Genomic DNA, 20521 nt, shown 5'->3' on the forward strand with positions numbered 1-20521 from the left:
GGCCTATTTCTCTTTCAGTGCAACTGTGGAGTTGGTGATAAGTGACGTGGAGTTAATATATTTCTGTATATTTTTATTTTACGTTCGTAGTCTGCCCATATATTTTGTGGGAAAAAAAATTGTCATCATTTTGTTCTAACCATTTACAAAAATGATACAATCTACATGGTTCAGTTTTTTATTTTATTTGATTTATTTCTCCTTAATTTAACCAGGTAGGCTAGTTGAGAACAAGTTCTCATTTACAACTGTGACCTGGCCAAGATAAAGCATAGCAGTGTGAACAGACAACACAGAGTTACACATGGAGTAAACAATTAACAAGTCAATAACACAGTAGGAAAAAAAAGAAAAAAAAGAGTCTATATATATTGTGTGCAAAAGGCATGAGGAGGTAGGCAAATAATTACAATTTGCAGATTAACACTGGAGTGATAAATGATCAGATGGTCATGTACAGGTAGAGATACTGGTGTGCAAAAGAGCAGAAAAGTAAATAAATATAAACAGTATGGGTATGAGGTAGGTAAATTGGGTGGGCTATTTACCGATAGACTGTGTACAGCTGCAGCGATCGGTTAGCTGCTCAGATAGCAGATGTTTGAAGTTGGTGAGGGAGATAAAAGTCTCCAACTTCAGCGATTTTTGCAGTTCATTCCAGTCACAGGCAGCAGAGAACTGGAACGAAAGGCGGCCAAATGAGGTGTTGGCTTTAGGGATGATCAGTGAGATACACCTGCTGGAGCGCATGCTACGGGTGGGTGTTGCCATCGTGACCAGTGAACTGAGATAAGGCTGAGCTTTACCTAGCATGGACTTGTAGATGACCTGGAGCCAGTGGGTCTGGCGACGAATATGTAGCGAGGGCCAACCCAGTAACTGGAACATCAACTGAAAAATGCATAAACTTCACATGGACAACTCAACCCTATATCTTTAACTATCAAATAGAACGTACAATATGATGTTAATTAAAGATGTTGAATAAATTCAACGTATTTTCAGACAAAATATTATTTTGGCATTTGTGTGTGTGTATCAGACCATAATAATCCAAACAAAAATCAGTCAGAAGGTTGAGGCTTTCAATCAAAGTACAAACAATGCTCCTACATCTTCCATTAATTCATGTAGGACCCTGCGGAAAAGCCACATAGTCTGAACTCGATAGAGACAAGGGGAGGGGTTTGGGGTTTTTACGTCAGCTGAATTTGATTATTTTGAACGGGTCAAGATGGCGGAGAAGAGCGGGTTGAAGCATCGGAATCACTCTCAGCAAAATAGCGAAAACAGCACTTTCGACGAAGGTATTATTTACCCTTAGTTTGCAAATTATATCTAAACATAAATGTAATTAGGTTGTTTTGTGGGATTGACGATAATATCCCTGTTTCATTCTGAGCTAACGTTATCACGGACGAGGGAACGCTATCGAGTTCCAGTGCAGAGCATCCATCCCATTATTCGTTTCCTACTCAACATCACTTTTCAATTTTGGGAAGAAAATGTTGAATTAAAATGAACGTCTTGATTGGGTCTGACTGAAACTAAATATTATGACAACCCAAATGTTTCAGTCCACATAGTCAAAGCCTACCTAGCCGGGAATAATAAGTTAGCACTACACAAACTGGCTACTGACTGTTCCTTTTTGTAATTCTAGCTAGCTAATTTGTTATCTGGCTGACATTTACGTCTTACTTGCTAGTTTTAGTAAATCCAGATAATCTTCGTTTTTTTGCCATCTAGCGAACTACCAGTATGTCTTGCCCCATTAGCCAACGCTGGTACCGTATGTGAAGGCATGAACCACCTTATGTCAAAGCTAATGGTAATCTTCAAGTGTCAATGTCATTGTTCGATAGCTATTGGTAGCTAGCTAGCGTGAGCTTGTAAACTGCTAGCTAGCTAGTATTATTGGCTAGTTTTAAATGAATGATCTGACTAAGTACATGATGACCTGAATGACATGTGTTTTGTGTAACTAGCTAGCTATTTTAGTTGGCTAGCTGTCTAAACAATTAGAGCGTTACCTTCTAACAAACCTCTAACGTTAGTCTACTGCAAACAGAATAGCTAACTAGCTAGTAGCTTTGCCTACTTGGAATTAATTTGGCCAGCTAGACGTTAGTTAGCTGCTGTAGTAGCTGGTTTTATCCACTCTTACACAACCTCTCAAAAGGATTAACTAGCTAGTTTGCCTAGGCAGTTGACCATCAATGTTGGAATACTGTGCATACTTGATACCTTAGCTTTACTATATCATTAACTGTTTCAATACTGACTGCATGGAAGTAGGCCATTGCACTTTAACTGCTTCCACTATAAGCCCTAGAGATCAAGTTTGTTTACTTGCAGCAGTTGTTCCTGTAACCTTACCTAGCCCTGCTGCATTGATGCACAAGTTTAGGGTAATCTCTCATGGTGTGTTTTTGAACATTGCCAGCATTGGGGGTTGTAGGAATGGCTTGAGTTGAAGGGGATGTGAGCTTGAGCTCATGTTTTAAATGGATACTTTGGGATTTTGGCAATGAGGCCCTTTATCTACTTCCGCAGAGTCCAATGACCTTCTGGATACCATTTTTTTGTGTCCAGTACGAAGAAGTTAGAGGTTGTTTCCTTCAAACTAATATAAAATTGCATTAAAATATATGGTATCCACAAGTTTATCTTACTCTGGGGAAGTAGATAAAGGGCCTCATTGCTGAAATCCTGAACTATTCCTTTAAGTTGGTTCTGCTAATGTGGACATCATTTGGACTTCTTGAAATGAGGCAAGGTCAGAGGTGTAGGAATTAAAACTTCTTGGAATTGTTAGGAATGAAAGAAAAAAAATCCATACAAGGAGAGAACTGCATCTGACCATCCATCCAAGCATGGGAGATTAAGAGGATGGCACATTTGTAAAAGGAAAGCTATTATTGGGATAGGGCAGGAGCCCATCTCCTGTTTCTAAAGTGTGAGGCTACTGTCTGGCTATCCAATTAAATGTTTTCTTATCCAATTTTCTCCCCATTTCCACCCTTAAGACCTAGGCCAAGCTTTTGCACCTCTTGGCTAACATTTGATGTGCTAGCTAGCTTAGTTGGAGCAGCCATTTAGCATAGCTTGCTCTCTCAACCAACATACATCCCCTGCAGTAATGACGACCTGAGTATGCTTTAATTTGTACTTAGACTGCGTACTGACTAGCAATACACTGAATTCCAGTGAGTCCAGGTATCATCCTAACATGGCATTATCTGTGACACAACTGTCTGTGGACAACTGCTGACGGAAGAGATCTCTGGCTATAGGATGGTGACTAGGATCAGCTTCCCCTCTCGCAATCCTGACCTTAACGATTAAGTAGGAGAAATACCAAACTGACTCGAGAGCAATGTCTATGCAACTTCAGCCTACACTGATATCTGCGCATGCATCTGAACAGAGTGCTGATAAGTGAGCAAGAGAACATTGGCCTAAGTGAACAACATTGCAGGGCCTAGGTTATAAAAAGCCTAGGTTAGCTCCATTTGACCTTTGGCATGATTTTAACAGATTAGCGTCCCTACCCCATTGACGTTTACATTTCAAATTTGTAAGGTTATTGTTAGGGATGTCCCAAGAATCCCGCATAGCACTAACCTATTAAGAATGGCTGATTCCTCTAGAGTCTAGACTGTAGGCAGGGAGGCATGTCTGAAATGCCATTGAACTCTAGCCTCGATTATTTTTTATTTCTGATGTCATGCAGGTTATAGATCACATCTTGCCCAATATCTTGCTTCATATTCATGGCATTTCAGTATCGATTTCTCAGATTTGTCACGACTGCTGTTCCCTTCACGCAGCAGCCTAGAGTTTACTGCCACCACTGTATCCCTCCTGTCATTTCTCCCCACCTTGACAACTCTCTCTGGTGTTGATGCTTTTTGATTGATGCCATTTGGGTAAAGGGCTTGATGAGGTACACTTCCGAGGCTCAAAAAACAGTCCCCACTCTACACTAGGGATGTTATGATTCACTAATGGGCATTGGTCCCGATTCAAATCTTGAAGCTAAGACTGCATCAGTCCCAAACAGATACAAATGTATCGTGCATCGGTCAGAAAATCGTTTTGAAACATTGCAAATCACAATTCACTTTTTGTTGCACATATTACTTGTATACCTTCCAAAAATACAGTGTTTTGTGACAACTGATGCGTCCTCTCCTTCAGTATCGAACTAAGCGTGTAACTGTGAGTCATTGATCTAAAAGGCATTTTGCATGCCAAACAACTTCCAGGGAATATCAGTAGCCTAGTCAAACTGTTCCCAGTGTTGCGCACTGACCAACGTGCGGTAGGCAGCCTGTTCCTGATCATGCACATCTTCAGATTTTAAATGCTGAAATGGCTTGTGCAATATGAGGCTTTATTAGAGTGACAACCCTTGTAAGTTGCTATGTTATTGTTATCTATGCTGTGTTGAAAATGTTTTTTTACCGGAATAAAAGTAAGCTACTGTAGACAACTCTAATCTGCTATAGGCTACAGGTAACATTTTAATACATTTTTTGATCAGGTTCACAATCAGCAATAGTTTTGCATTAGACAATCAGTGTATAATGTAGATATACAGGTTTTTAGATATACAGGGTAAGGTTGACAATTTCATAACTAAGACAGTAATCATTCTGCGAGGCAAACTGCATGGCCAAAGTAGGAGAAAAGTAGCTCACTAAACTTCCAAACGGTCAAAACCATTTGATTTTGAGATGGGGTGAAATCCAAAGTTGTGCTATATATTCATTGGCTATGTCATAGCTAATTTGTAAATGTTAAATATTCATACATTACTAGCTCAAACACTTAATCTGCAACAAGGACAAGTTAATTAGTGGGGGAGTGATTTCAGCTAAATTGCCCCCCTGCCCATATCTGGTAGTGGGGTGGTAGATGCCTAATCTCCTTTATGGCTCAGATCAGGTGCCTACCTGGTTCATACTCCATAATTAAGCAATAAACCCTGAGGTGGTGTGGTATACGGCCGATATACCACGGCTAAGGGCTGTTCTTATGCACAACGCAATACAGAGTGACTGGACACCACCGCTGTGGTATATTGGCCATATACTGCAAACCCCTGAGGTGCCTTACTGTTATTATGAACTGGTTACCATCTTAATTAGATAATTAAAACAAAATGTTTTGTCATACCCGTGGTATACGGTCTATTGTACCATGGCTTTCAGCCAAACAAAATTCAGGGTTCAAACCACCCAGTTTTATCATTCATGACACACACACGCCATAGACCTACATCATTTATACACACGTCAGCTCACAGATTCAGCTCATGAGCTCCATTAGCAGCACATTTTTCTAACTTTTTTTAAGAATGGAAGATTTGTTTATGCAACATGTTAGTGCATCAACCTTTTTTTTTTCTCTCTCTCTCCAATCAAACCGAATTGCACCGAATAATTTCAAACTAAAACGTCTCGTTCTTGTATCATATCGGATCCTATGTATCTAAAGTCAGCACAAAACAACAAAAAAAGTCCCCTTTTCAGGACCCTGTCTTTCAAAGATAATTTGTAAAAATCCAAAACGTCACAGATCTTCATTGTAAAGGGTTTAAACACTGTTTCCCATGCTTGTTCAATGAACCATAAACAATTAATGAACATGCACCTGAGGAACGGACGTTAAGACACTAACAGCTTACAGACGGTAGGCAATTAAGGTCACAGTAATGAAAACCTAGGCCACTAAAGAGGCCTTCCTACTGACTCTGAGATACAACAAAAGAAATGCTCAGGGTCCCTGCTCATCTGTGTGAATGTGCATTAGGCATGCTGCAAGGAGGCATAAGGACTGCAGATCTGGCCAGGGCAATAAATTGCAATGTCTGTACTGTGAGATGCCTAAGACCGTGCTACAGGGAGACAGGACGGACAGCTGATTGTCCTCACGGTGGCAGACCACGTGTAACAACACCTGCACAGGATCGATACTTCCAAACATCACACATGCGGGACAGGTACAGGATGGCAACATCAACTGCCCGAGTTACACCAGCAATGCACATTCCCTCTGTCGGTGCTCAGACTGTCCACAGTAGGCTGAGAGGGGCTTGACTGAGGGCTTGTAGGCCTGTTGTAGTAAGGCAGGTCCTCACCAGACATCACCGGCAACAATGTCCTATGGGTACAAACCCACAGTCGCTGGACCAGACAGGACTGGCAAAAAGTGCTCTTCACTGACGAGTTGTGTGTTTATCTCACCAGGTGTGATGGTCGGATTTGTGTTTTTTGTCGACGCAATGAGCGTTACACCGAGGCCTGTACTCTGGAGCGGGATCTACGTGAAGGGTCCGTCATGGTCTGGGGTGGTGTGTCACAGGTGCCGATACAGTATGTATTGCAATTTTATTGCAATGGATGTTCCAAACAGGCTATTGATCACTATGTCTGCTGCAGAGGGACCAGAGAACCATGAGAAAATCAGTCTTGGAAATAAGTGTTGGAAACATATTGGTTCACTATTTAAAAAGATGGAGAACAAGCTATGAAGGAAGAATACTGGAGTTTTGGTGCAAGTACAGCCAAATAGCGCAAAAATAATACTGCAATATTATCAAAGCAATATGATGGTTTGTCCCTATAATTATAGTTATTTTTTTCTTGCCCCAGTCACTGCCTAATGCACGCATGACTCCTTTCTATGCACACTGAAATTGCAATACGCTTTCACAGGGCAATTCAGAGAAACCAAGCAATAAGATCGTATTTATAACTTGGCAATAGAACAAGCTATCAAAGTATGCCTACTTGAACCAAATTGTGATTTATTATGAGCCGTTTTTGGATTGCATAAACAAAAAATTGTGTGATGGTGGGGATGTTGGTGGTGTTCCAAACAAAACCAACCAGTGTGCTTGCTGTAGTTCCTCAACGGCACTGCTAGGAGACCTCAAAAAGCATCTTATAGTTGGAAGACTCTTGAGATATTTGAGTCACTCGCATATTTGAGTCCTCTTGGCTGGTCCCCTGACGTTTGGCATGATAACATGTTGGTATATGAGCAAAGCGCTCAAAATAATGCAGCAAGTCTTCCTGAGCCATGAACTCGCTCTCATCCCGTACCTAGTCAGATCGTTCATCACTTGCTCTTCCCAGCAGCATTGGCTTCCAGCTGCTAATTTGGCCAAACAAGCTTCTATCCTCTTCACGTCTATCCTCATAGGCTGTTAGAACCAATGGGTTCACATGTTTTTTTATGAAAAACTGGGTCGGTTTTATGAAAAACTGGGTCGAATCAATCTTAAATCTTCCCTTCCCTCTGCTAACCCTTTTTCAGTCCAACTCCCCCTGTAATCTGAAAACCATATTGCCCAGCCAGATATGGTGTAGGCCTAAACCCATTCAGTCCTTTCAGGACTCTGAAGGTGGTGTAGACCGGGACGGAGGCTAGTGATTACGCTTTCAAGTTCGTAATGCAGCCTAGCCAAATGGAGACATTGTGAATGGTCATCCTCTGACTGTTACTCTAGGGTTCCTTGAGGGCTGCAGTGTGTAGGCTTTTGTTCCATTCCAGCTGTAACAATGCGACTCCAGGTGCGTTTAGCTAGTGCTGGTCACGAAGAAAGACCTGCACACACTTTGAACTCTCCAAGGCCGTGGATGCCCAATCCGGTGCTGCACTAGGTTTAGGCCTATGCCTACACGGACGTTTTCCGGCCACAGGATTCTGCATTGAACATGCTTTTTAGTACAGGTTTAGGTTTGTCTAGGAGTTGTCCAGATGTTACCTGCTGTGCCCTAGTCTGAAACTTGTATTTAGTTTAACATTCTAATAGATGCCCATTGAGGTGCCCAATCAAGCATCCTTATTGCCCATATTAAGCCCTATAAGACAAAAGGCTGTTTCGGTACTGCAGCCCAAGGCAGGATTATTTATACGAAGCGTTCGGTCATGGTGGTCAGTCAAGGCCATGGCTATGATGAACAGTTGCTTGTTGTGTAGATGTTTATCAAGTTATTCAATTAGCATAGCAATTAGCACAAGACTGGTTGCTTTGCCCTTAAAACCCCTTAAATGTCACACTCGTGTTATGCTGACCTAGTCTGAAATGACGAGGCTTTATTTGTCTTGCGTTCTGACTGGCCGGTGATGACTGCAGTGTCGTCTTCTGTAATGTGGTGAGGGTGGCTGCGTGTGCCCCTCATTATGGTCCCCCTCTCCCAATGGGCTGACTGTCCTTGGGAGGAGCCCTCAGTCTTTATTAATGAAAGAATTTGGCTGGGGAAGCCGACTGATGTAGCGCTGGCAGGGCTGCACAGTCTGCCTGCTAGGTGTGTGTGTGTGCGTTTTTGTTCTAACTGCTCTAACCACTGTTTGTTTCATACCCCTTCGCAAACTGCAAACTTGGCAGCCCAGTTCCTGCCACTTTGTTTCCTGTTGTGCATTTCAGGGAACGTATGGTACAGACTGTATTCTTTCAGATGTTTCACCCAAAGAGCAGCTCAACTATTCAGAGAATATCAGCATATATTGTAGTTCTTCATTGAATTGCATCCATAAAAGGTTAATGATAGTCATTTAGGCCTACTCATGATTACTGCTCTCCTATCGTTTGACTTGAATGTTACTGTGGCATAATGACATGTCTGAAGTCAAGAACCTTTGACATCAATGCTTGTGACTTATGTCTGGGACCCATTATTGATATGACTGCAGTCTGCTGTTTCTGATGTTTGAAGGGACGGTTCCCACAAATGAAATTATTTTAATCTCTTCCAAGGACCTTACTGGTGTGATCAGAGCGGGCGTCTCTCAGACATAGACTACCGGTCTAAACCACACCGTAGAAAAACAGGAAGCAGAAAGGCAACCAGACACACCAACTTGCTGCTAGCTAACACTACATTTAGAAAACAAAAGAATCTTTGACATCCCGGAATCTGCAGAGTACCTTTTTGATATTTTTTAAATGGATATTATAGTTCCAAGATTTGGCCTTGTTCCATTAACCCAAGGTTTAGACTAGATACCGGTAGGTTTAACATGGCTACATATTAGTCTTAGCATCATTCAGTGGAAAACGATGGCGTAATGGGTTAATATGCCCCAAAAATTAAGTTAAAGTAACACAGTTGAATTTATATTGTGGATGAACTAGTTTGCATATGCAGGTATCTCTGTGTAATATCCACTTTATATCTAACCAGTAACCACTTTCAGGTTTGAAATTGTTAAACTCTGATTTGGGAGGTTGACCTCTTAAGTTATAAATTGAGGACCTTCCCTTTAATGATCCTAAACATCTCTCCCAGGTGAGCATGGGGTGGAGGATGTGCCTCATAAGAAGAGCCCTGAGGAAGAGAAGGCCCTGTTGTCGGAGGAAGATGCGTTGTCGGCCAGGCCGGTACAGATCGTTGTGGCTCACGAGGACGACCACGCCTTTGAGCTGGACGAGGCGGCGCTGGAGCGCATCCTGCTGCAGGAGCATGTGCGCGACCTCAACGTGGTGGTGGTGTCGGTGGCCGGTGCTTTCCGCAAGGGCAAGTCCTTCCTGCTGGACTTCATGCTGCGCTTCATGTACAACCAGGTGAGGCTATACACAGGTGTTCCTTGTACAGCCTACATGTACAATCAGGGCCTAAAATGAACTCCACCAGCCACTGTTAAAATGTTTTTTTACTCAAATTACACCAACAAAACTAAATAAAATAGATGTAGATGTGCATGCGTTGTAATCTTTCTAGAACAACAAATGTATTGCTAGTAATGTGGTACATGATTTAATGTTTGTGACCCTATCACAGGTTACCTTGGTAATGCAGCGGTTTCTGCCTGTAAGATTGAGTGACTAGTAGCTGCGTTGTCTCGTCTTCCCTAGCAATTGAAACAATGTAAATAGCCAAGAAACACAAGGACAAAGTCTCACTTCGGTAGACTTTCATTCCAAGTAAATTAGACCTACTTTTATGCCTGTACCAGTGCTTCTAAAAATGTATCTTTCACTCAGCTCTTCACGTGTGCACAGCCCCCAGCCAGGCAGTGTTGCAACACTAGTTGGGATAGGCTATAGAATTCGTAGCTCTGACTTTTGAGATTAATTTACCAGCTATGAAATGGTTTTGAAAACGGAAATATGCTACTGCAGCATTTATTTATCTATAAATGGGCTTTTATACATGACTTACAACCAGGAGAGGGAACACACAGGCTTATGTACATATACTACATAAGAGAGACCACATAGGCATGCATTGTTACATGTAGAATTAGTTGTACTTAGGACACTTCCTGGGGTCAGCTACATTAAGGCATATACAATTTAAAAACACTAAGTGGCCGCATGTGTGTTAGTGTGCAGCCTATACGGACAACACACATGCTCTGACCCACCAGGTATGGAAATACACAGGAAAGCAATGCAAACACTGGCTCTCAACCCGCCAGTCTGGAACAGTAGAATATGAGGCAGGGTTCAACGTTAACCTGTTTTTGTTTTGTTTTTTTGAGACGACGTAAACTTATGCTTTTGGCTAAGTAGATAGACGTCAGTCAATTTCCAAGTAGAAATTCACTTGGCGGCCAGTAGACTTCTGATCTACTTGCCCCGACCGAAGAAATTGGTGTCAAACCCCTGTGAGAACAGTAGCACGGCTCATGTCACATGTCTGGTGAACTTAATGTGGGTCTGAGTGCTTTGTGACCTGTGGGATTTCGCTGCATTGAAGAGCTGCAGCTGCGCTGTGAAATGATCCAGTGGCACTTATTGAAAATGTTGCCTGTGTTGGGCTACTTAGCAGATGTCCCAAAGCACTGCCAACATGAGTGTCCTTTGAACAAGTAGGACTTTCAGGACACACTATTGGCCCTGATAGAACATTTTACAAGGATGGACTTCAAACAAACTTGTTAGATGAAATCACACAACTAACCAGAAATTATACTTATCTTGAGTTGGAAAACATTGTCGTCATACTTTTCACTGAAAGTGAAACTGTTAAGAGCTGCGAGGAATTCATTCATGCCATTCATCGGACGCTTAGGGAGTAAACTTATCAGGATTTCTGCCACAACTTGCTAAACCCTTGTCAGTTAATTACCTTTTGCTGTTCATAACTTGTTTAGGGGGATGTCCATAATCCGTTTGAGCTGTGCTTAAAGCTGATTTTTGGGCAGGACAATGCTTAGGACTGTGGCCTGCTTTTGCAAGAACTCTGCCCTTCATTCTGGGAATAAAGGCTGCTTTTGTGTGTGGCCCTCGGTTTGAGCGGGGATCGCCATCAATATGCAACTCAAGTATGCTAACAAACAGGAGGGTCTGGGTTAGGGGAGTTCAATAAGTAAAAATACCTATCCCCTAGACACTTCATGCATATCTGGAATACATCTGATGGGTATAAGCAGGTACTGTGGTATTTCTTGCCCTCTAATAGGCTTGGTAGGGACTGGACCATATTGCTCGCTAATACCTTTCAGGTTTACATGAATTGTCTAGGGAAATGGCTAGAGGTTGTTTCTGGGCAAGGCCAGAGAGGACTGCTTCAGTCAACCAGAGGTGTGGCACTGTAGCTACATGGCTCATATGATCTTCAATCTCCTGCTTTGTCCTCTTTGTCCTTTCAGACATCCTGCTCCTGGCTGGGTGGGCACGAGGAGCCACTGACAGGCTTCACCTGGCGGGGGGGCTGCGAGAGGGAGACCACGGGCATCCTGGCATGGAGCGACGTGTTTGTGGTTGACAAGCCAGACGGGAGCAGGGTAAATACAAAGTTGCTTTTCCCTTGGATGGGCACACATTTTCTCCCACCTAATGTTGAATTGTTTTTAAGACCTTGCTCTCCAAAAGTAAAGTTTCTGATATTTTCAGACCACTAAAACGATCAAGATGAGTCCATATTAAACGCCATCAGTTGTGAAGCAAAATGTGGAAATGATATGCCGTTTATCGTCTCCGTTCACTTTGGATTGCGGCATATAGTTGGATTTATAAAACAGATTTACGTTTTGATTTTGGATTGCAATGTCCCTTTTAAAGACACGATTTCAAATTTGCAGTTGTCCATTGGTTATTTCAACTGATTTAATACCCCTTGATTGGTGAAGAATATGACTTTGTAATTGATTTATCCTTTCTCTGAAAGGTTGCGGTTCTTCTAATCGACACACAGGGGGCTTTCGACAGCCAATCAACCATCAAAGATTGTGCGACACTGTTTGCGTTGAGCACCATGACCAGCTCTGTACAGGTATGACACTCCCCCTCAGTGTTGTGTGCCGTTTATATTAAGGTATTCATTACTCGAAGTAGGGGAGTTCTACACTGTGTATGTTTAATTGCCATTATTGAAAAAATCAATAATAGGGAACTGGGTGACTATAGGCTGTTTGGGCGAGGAATGCCACTCTTGCTATACCCCTTTTGCCAGTAAGTATCAGGTTTGAGGAATTGAAAAATTAGAAATTTTCCTGAGACTTGCGTGCATGTTAAATACAGTTTATGAAGTTGTATTGTCATGTGCTAGTTCTAGACTGACTGAATACCAGACTTTCCTCCTCCCCATACCAACTTTTCAATTCATGCAAAACATTGATTGAAAGTGTGATCTCTGGACTTTAGTACAGGTTATTGATGTTTTGATGATTTGTCACCCGTTAGGTTTACAACTTGTCTCAGAATGTGCAAGAAGATGACCTTCAACATCTCCAGGTGTGTGTGTGTGTGCACGCGCGTGTTTGGATTGTTTTGGATGGTGGATTTACAATCTTCAACACTGCTTTGGCCATGAGCTTTGGACATTGAACTCCACGAACAGATGCTGTAACTTGAAAAGGATCTTTACTTTGTTATATCATAGCTCTCCAGGGGGAAATGTCTACATGATATTCCTTTGATTATCATCCATGCAATTGGAACTATTGTACTTAGTGGGTCATAAGTAGAGCACTTGTATGAAAGTGTATAGCTGCTTCCTCCCTTGTTAAAGATACACAATGGATGTTTTTAATTGCTAAATGAACTTCATATTTACTTGAAATGTGACTGTACAGGGTACCCCTTTTGGCTCGAGCACCCCTAGAAGCAAAGGTTATATATAGCCTCCCTAAAACCTACTCAACAGAAGACTCTTAAATGAGGCGTGTTATTGACATCACTGTCCTATTAGACGGCAAGTCTGCTGCAAGACTTCTCGTTGTTATTAATAGATTGTTTGACTGACTGTTGACCTTTTTTGACGAGGACGTGGAGTATTACTCTGATTTATAGCTGACTTTTGTTTTTCCCTTCCTAGCTCTTTACCGAATATGGAAGGCTGGCCTTGGAGGAAATCTATGAGAAACCCTTTCAGGTATTGTCACATTTTTCTGCTGCCTTTCCTGAATTAATGGCCTGCAACGCGTTTCTCATTGGATAATAATGAAGAGGAGATTTGTAAGTAATTGTGATGGCGCTAATAGGCATCTCTAGTCTTATTTCAATATGGCTGCCATTACTTGACACTTTGTGAAAGGTCTATAGTCCTATAGTATCTTTAATATTTATTCCTTAATTGCCTTCCACAACAGACTTTAATGTTTCTTATAAGAGACTGGAGCTACCCTTACGAGCATCCCTACGGCTTGGACGGAGGGAAGAGTTTCCTGGAGAAGAGATTACAAGTACGCATTTTTTCACTTGCTCCATTTGTTTTAAGAAAATCAGAGCTTTAACTTCTCTGACATTTCAGGAACTAAAGCACTTACACACGTTCTAATTATGCATTCACTGTTCAAACAGCCTGGTTTGTTTGTGCAGTCGTGCCAACTCCTATGGACAATGTTATGACAACGACCAGTAGTAGGCTGTACAGCACATGGAAAATAAAAGCTGCACACTTGGGTTCTGAAGGAATAAATGTAATGGAAGCCAACACTCCTACAGCTATGCTGCCTTCATCAGGGTTTTAGCACAAACCGATCTGAGACGGGGCTAATTCAAACACATATTTGTCCAACCATTTACTTGAATAAGCAAGAGTCTCTCCACTGTGTGCAGGTGAAACAGAACCAGCATGAGGAGCTGCAGAATGTCAGGAAGCACATCCACTCCTGCTTCTCTAACATTGGCTGCTTCCTCCTGCCCCACCCCGGCCTCAAGGTGGCCACCAACCCCAACTTTGATGGCAGACTCACAGGTACGCTATAGGAAAAGGTTGCTAAATTACTCTTGTGGAAAGATTGCACACCTATCTCTGAGAGCATGAGCAGTGCCATTGAGGGCCATCTCTATTTTAAAATAGTAAATTTCTTCTTTTACTTCAGTGTATTAACAGTTAATGGCGCTGCCCATGCTAAAACAGGCTTTAGTCAAAGTACCCCTTAGCCAACTCTGTCAATTCCAAATAAACCAGCACCTACCCCAAGGCACTCCTGTAGATCTGAAGCGATTGGATAGGTCTAAGCATTATGGTCAGATTTCTACCAAGGCAATCAGAAGGTAAGGTGAAGCAATAACCATAACGCTATATGTATCCAATTATCTCCTATCCAGGTGTGCATAGGGAACATGGTTCACTGTAGACTTGTATTCTTGGATTTTAGAAGAAAAGTGCTACATAAATGCGATCAATTACAATACAACGGTAATCTTTCAAAGTTATAACGTGTTTGCCTTTATAGTTGCATTTAAGGTCAGATGGCGGTTGGTAAATTTTTCACTGGTTTAAAAGGGAAATGTCAACAGACCTTTTTGAATAAAAAAATACATTTCCCACTTGTTACTCCCTCTAGATATTGATGACGATTTCAAGACTGAGCTCGTCAAACTAGTGCCAATCTTGTTGTCCCCGAAGAACTTGGTGGAGAAAGAAATCGGAGGATCCAAAGTGACGTGCCGAGACCTTGTACAGTATTTCAAAGTAAGTCAATCGTTTCAAACATTCCTTTTGAGCTTATACCTTGCCATCATTAGCCGGCCTCCACCCAGTGCCCTGAACTTAGTCACTGTCACTAGCCGGCTACCACCTGGTTACTCAACCCTGCACCTTCGAGGATGCTGCGCTATGTACATAGACATGAAATCACTGGTCACTTTAATGTTTACAAACTGTTTTACAAATTTTATATGTATATACTGTATTCTAGTCAATGCCACTTTGGCATTGCTTGTTCTAATATTTATATCTTAATTTCGTTCTTTCCATTTGAGATTTGTGTATTAGATATTACTGCACTGCTGGAGCTAGGAACACAAGCATTTCGCTACACCCGCAATAACATCTGCTAAATATGTGACCAATAAAATATGATTTACTATATACCTCTCCTTTTTATATACCTTTTTTCCCTCCTATACCTTTCCTCTTTAATACTTTTTCTTCTTCTGAATTTTTTTGTTGCTTGTTTTTCTTTTTTGGCACAGGCATACATGAAAATATACCAAGGGGAGGAGCTACCTCATCCCAAGTCAATGTTACAGGTAGTTCACTCTCCAGATAGTCAATGATACATTCCCCTAACAAATAACTGGATTGTGTTACGAAATGGAATAGAATAGTTTGATACTGGGGTAAAACTGGGAGGTACTGCCTGAATTTGTCCAATTCAAAATCCTTGTTTTGTTTTCTGTTGCAAAATGTTCTTGTAAATACAACCCTGAAGCATGCTCATGTTTTCACTTGTCGTTGACCAAATGTATTGTGTAGCATGAACATTCGTGGCGTCCCAAAGCCTTTTAGACCTTATGATACCGTTTATGTCACCTGGTCAATGAGCGATTAGCAAACAATATGCTTTTACTCATGGGCGTGGGTAGGTGTGCCCCTTTCTGACCAAGATGTGTCTATTTAGAGGGCCCTTTGGGCTCGAACACCCCCAGAGGCGTGTTACCTCTGGGGGTGCTCGAGCCCAAAGGGCCCTCTAAACACGTATTCCATATAGCCTCTTTAAAACTTGAGTAGAATTTCATGCGTATGTTTAATGTTGACGCACCAAAGGGACCTTATCTCAGGACGGCTGCGTTTTCCCCTCTGCTTTCTTCTGCTGTCACCTAGGCAACGGCTGAAGCCAACAACCTTGCAGCTGTTGCAGGAGCAAAAGACATTTACAACAAAGGCATGGAGCAGGTAATTGAACAATTAACTTTCAGTTTTAAGCATCCAATTTAGCATCTGACTAATAAAAGCAATCGAAGCGTTTACACCTGTGCAGATGAGTTGTGGCATGTTACTAGCTACGTTATACTCGAGATTGATTCAGTTGTAAAGCTTTTTTTCTTCATTTAACCACATCTTAATTAGACGGCTCGAAATAAACTCTGTCAATAGCTCTGTTTTTGCTCTCAGCAAAGTTGTGCCCTCCTAGCGCCTACATCGAGATATGTGATGACTCCTTGTAGATCTGAAAGGATTTTGTTGATTTAGTCCCGTGTATAGCACCCCTTTGTAGTCTGGTGTGCAAGATGTACACACAAATTGTTTCTTCTGTATTGCTCTATACTGAACAAAAATATAATATAAGCAACATTTTCAATGATTTTACTGAGTTACAGTTCATATAAGGTAATCGGTTAATTTAAATACATTTATTAAGCCCTACTCTGTGGATATCACATGACTGAGCAGGGGCGCAGTCATGGGTGGGCATGTGAGGGCATAAGCCCCCCCCCCCCACTGGGGAGCTAGGCACTGCCAATCAGAATGAGTTTTTCCCTACAAGGGCTTCATTATAGACATAAATACTCCTCAGTTTCATCAGCTGTTTGGGTGGCTGGTCTCAGACGATCCCACAAGTGAAGAAGCCGGTTGTGGAGGTCCTGGGCTGGCGTGGTTACACGTCGCCTGCGATTGTGAAGCTTGACCGTACTGCCAAATTCTCTAAAACGACAAGAGCCTGCTTATGGTGGAGAAATAAACATGACATTCTCTGGTGGACATTCCTGCAGTCAGCGTGCCAATTGCACGCTCCCTAAAACTTGAGACATATGTGGCACTGTTGTGACAAAACTGCACAGTTTAATAGCCTTTTATTGTTCCCAACACAAGTTGCACCTGTGTGTAATGAGTGTGCTGTTTAATCAGCTTCTTGATATGCCACACCTGTCAGGTGGATGGATTATCTTGGTAATGGAAAAATGCTCACTAACAAGGATGTAAACAAATTTGAGTGAAATAAGCTTTGTATGGATCTTTTATTTCAGCTCCCGTAACCAAGACTTTACACGTTGTTTTATATTTTGTTCAGTGTAGTTCTCCAAGATCTGAGGGGCAAAGAGATGTCTATACTTAGAGGCTAGGGGTTGATTTGCGATCGGAAATGTTCTGCATCTGTCAGATGCCCAGTCCATATGGGCTTATAAGACACTGAATATTCAATAAGTAAATGAGTTGCAGTATGTGTGTCCCTCATAGCGAACTCCCCTTTCTCCCAGGTTTGCGGAGGCGACAAGCCCTACATGGCCCCCGATCAACTGGAGTGTGGCCACGCGAACCTGCGGCAGGTGGCGGTCAAACACTTTCGCTCGGTCAAGAAAATGGGCGGCGAGGACTTCTGCCGGTGCTACCAGGAGCAGCTTGAAGCAGAGCTGGACGAGGCCTTCACAAACTTCATCAAGCACAACGATGGCAAGAACATCTTCTACGCGGCGCGCACGCCAGCCACGCTCTTCGCCGTCATGTTCGCCATGTACGTGGCGTCGCTGGTCACGGGCTTTCTGGGTATCAACACAGTGGCCATGGTTTGTAATCTCATTATGGGCGTGGCACTGGCTGCACTCTGCCTATGGGCCTATGTGAAGTATTCCGGCGAGTTCCGCGAGGTGGGCAGCGTCATCGACCAGGTGGCCGAGACCCTGTGGGAGCAGGTGGGTGATCCGGGAGTGGAGGTTAGGGGGGAAGAAATGCCTGCGGCACGTCTCTTGATCAGATTATTATGCATGTTCTGTTTCTCTTTTGCTTGGGCTCTTTCACTCACTTCTATTTCTACGCCTCATCTCCCTTTTAATGTATACATTTTTTTTCCTGCTCCCTTTCGCTCTTTTCCTTTCTACTCTCTTCCCTTTTATTTTCCTGTCTCACCCCATGTCCCCCTTCCTGCTTACTCTTTCAGTGTTTGCTCCCAAACTCTTTCTCCTGTTCTTTTCCTAACCTATCTGGATGTGACTGAATGTGATTCACCAAAACCTCTTTTCTCTCTCAAACCAGAATTTCCTTATCAGCCCAAAATGTGGTTCCTTATCTGTATTTCTCTCTGGTTGAACCCTGATTCTTTACCCTTTCCCCAGAAGTGTGCACCCGCCACTTAAAATAAATGTATTAGTGTAAGCGTTGTTTCAACCACTGAGGGAGGGTGCAAGTGCACACTTTGGTAGAAGGGTAGAGAATTGGGATGCCTCTCTCACTACTATCCCCACTAATTAGTGTTCCATCTTTTTTTTAAACTGTGCTTGCCACAGAGGACTCCACGAAAGGTGAGGTGGATGGAGGGGAAGAAAGGCTCCATCTTTTGTCATTTTGGAGGCAAAAATGCGTCACTACTAATGTCATTAACATGGCCACAATACTTCCCTTGCCTTGTTTTCAGATATTTTCCAAACTCTTTGAGGTGGCGAGGAGTCGAGTCCAGTTGGATTCCTTGATAACGACCCAGAGAACGAGACTGGCCTCCAACAACAATGTCAAGAAGAAAAACTAGCCCCTGCCGGTTTTCCCCCTTCGCTTGGTTTCCAGTGTCCATTTTTAGGACTATATATAAATGTTTTCTTTTTTGATAGCTCATGGTCCCCATGCCATGCTGGTTTAGAATTTAAAAACTGAATTTTATACCTGGTTCTCACCACAAATGTAGAGTACAGGTTGGCACTTTCATGGTTGATTTGTTTTCTCATTACATGTTGAGGGGATTAAGAGGTTAAGGGTGGGTAGGGTGACATTGGGTGCTTAAGTTTTATCACGTGTGTGTGTGCATGATTAGCTGTCACGATTTCCATTTTTGGTATGGATGAACGTACTAACGAACAAATTAAGCTTGCTTTCCTTGCTCCTTTCACTCCACCTCCAGTTGGTTTTATTCTATTTTTTCCCCCACTTCCTTTCATCTGATGTCACCCCGTCTCCTCCTTTTGTCTTTCCCAACACTCTTGTCTCTCCCCAGGTGTTGAAGCCTCTGGGCGATCACTATATGGAGGATAACATTAGGCTGAGTGTGGTCAACAGTCTCTGCTAGTCTGAGCGAGCAGGTGTCGCAACACGCCAAGTTAGAGTAAATGAGTGACCGACGGTCCGCTTCCCACACTAACATTGCCAACCTGCCCGTAGAACCAAAGTTTACAGCTTTACCCTCTGTAATTGGTCATAGCTGCTTGTCAACTAACTTGGGCACCCAATGAGAAGGCGGCATTACGAGCTGTTAGCAGTGCGGGTAATGATGAGCCCGCCTCTTTTTCCTTGATCAGACTGCTGATTGGATGTCTTATGAGATCCATCCCCCCCCTCATGGAAACTGATTGTTATAGTGACAGAACATTTTGTGGCAATTTATTTAAGCAGGACATTTTTCAGCTCAGTAGTTTGTGGTTGTCTGGGACAGGCAGCGTTTAGAGGTCTGTTTAAACCACAATTTACTCGTCTTCTGTAAGAGCTTTCTTGTTTTCCTTCCCACTAGTCTGAGTGAATGGATAACAATCAATGTAAGAACAACCACTGCCTGCTTATCAGTTCAGTATCACCCTCCCCTCACATCTCTCAACCAGTTGCTCTTAAGATGAATCATTTTGTATATTTCTATTCTAGTATTAGAATTGTTATTCTGTTGAAATTATTCCATCCAGAACATTACCACCAATGTGCTGTTTTGTACAGTTTTTTTTTTTTTTTTACTCATCCAAAATGGGGCATGTGTACGAAATATACATATATAAATACATTTTCTATACCTTTTTTGTAGCTGGAAGAGCAATGGTTGTGGTAGGCCACTGTGCAGTTTACTGTATTTAAATGAATGATTTTGTGATTTGTGTATGTCCAATAAATTATTTTTTATATACATTTGTAAAGTAATCCACATTGAGCACTGCAATTCCACCCCTGCTGACAAATGTTTGTTAACTTAATTTGTCTTCTGTTGCAGTTTAAAGTTATTTCGTTAATTTATTTTTCGATACAAGATTAAAACAATACCACAGTATATGAAGTAATGCTTGCTTGGTCCGTTTGTACAGACCGAGGGCCCCCCGTACACATTCAGCAGTGTTGGGGTAGTGAACGACATGTAGTAATTTAACTAGAAGTACACTTGTTTTTTTTTGTTTTGTTTGCAAAAAGGAAATAAAATATAGGTGACGTAGGTGATTACCTTTTTTGACATCAGACCTGCCTTATTCTAATTTGAAACAGTTTTAATAGCCTAAATTCCAGAATGACTCGTTCTTGCAATGTGTAGAAATGTCAGATTTAGATTTATCAAGCAGTAGTTTGGATGTAGTGAACTACTTTTTCAAGAAATGTATTGTTCTTAATGGTAGATTAACTTGTCCCAGTGTGAAGAAATTGGTAGCTTG

At 42.1% G+C, this 20521-nt stretch overlaps 1 protein-coding gene across 2 annotated transcripts; it reads left to right on the forward strand.

The window, feature by feature from the left end:
- The first annotated feature begins 1158 nt into the window (after positions 1–1158).
- Positions 1159–20154, forward strand: LOC110486082 (atlastin-2). 2 transcript variants are annotated; one of them, XM_021557423.3, is made up of 14 exons: positions 1191–1307; positions 9306–9580; positions 11614–11748; positions 12132–12236; positions 12647–12697; positions 13281–13337; positions 13555–13647; positions 14024–14162; positions 14758–14885; positions 15389–15445; positions 16020–16091; positions 17396–17827; positions 18419–18433; positions 18547–20154. In XM_021557423.3, exons 1-14 carry the CDS (start codon positions 1235–1237, stop codon positions 18655–18657), a joined length of 1743 nt encoding a protein of 580 aa, XP_021413098.2. In that variant the 5' UTR covers positions 1191–1234; the 3' UTR covers positions 18658–20154. The 2 variants fall into 2 exon arrangements, with proteins under 2 accessions (XP_021413099.2, XP_021413098.2); XM_021557424.3 differs by lacking the exon at positions 18419–18433 and having other exon boundaries at positions 1159–1307.
- Positions 20155–20521: the final 367 nt, after the last annotated feature.

This window comes from Oncorhynchus mykiss, chromosome 13 (genome assembly GCF_057628025.1).
Source record: "Oncorhynchus mykiss isolate SJ-2025 chromosome 13, ASM5762802v1, whole genome shotgun sequence".
In the NCBI taxonomy this organism is placed as follows: domain Eukaryota; kingdom Metazoa; phylum Chordata; class Actinopteri; order Salmoniformes; family Salmonidae; genus Oncorhynchus; species Oncorhynchus mykiss.

Bases quoted from the DNA above. Each gene is read 5' to 3' on its own strand.
- LOC110486082 (XM_021557423.3), top strand. From the start codon at position 1,235: ATGGCGGAGAAGAGCGGGTTGAAGCATCGGAATCACTCTCAGCAAAAT. The intron at 12,698-13,280 runs GTGTGTGTGTGT...TTCCCTTCCTAG, and splicing joins ATGACCTTCAACATCTCCAG to CTCTTTACCGAATATGGAAG. The intron at 13,648-14,023 runs GTACGCATTTTT...CACTGTGTGCAG, and splicing joins TCCTGGAGAAGAGATTACAA to GTGAAACAGAACCAGCATGA.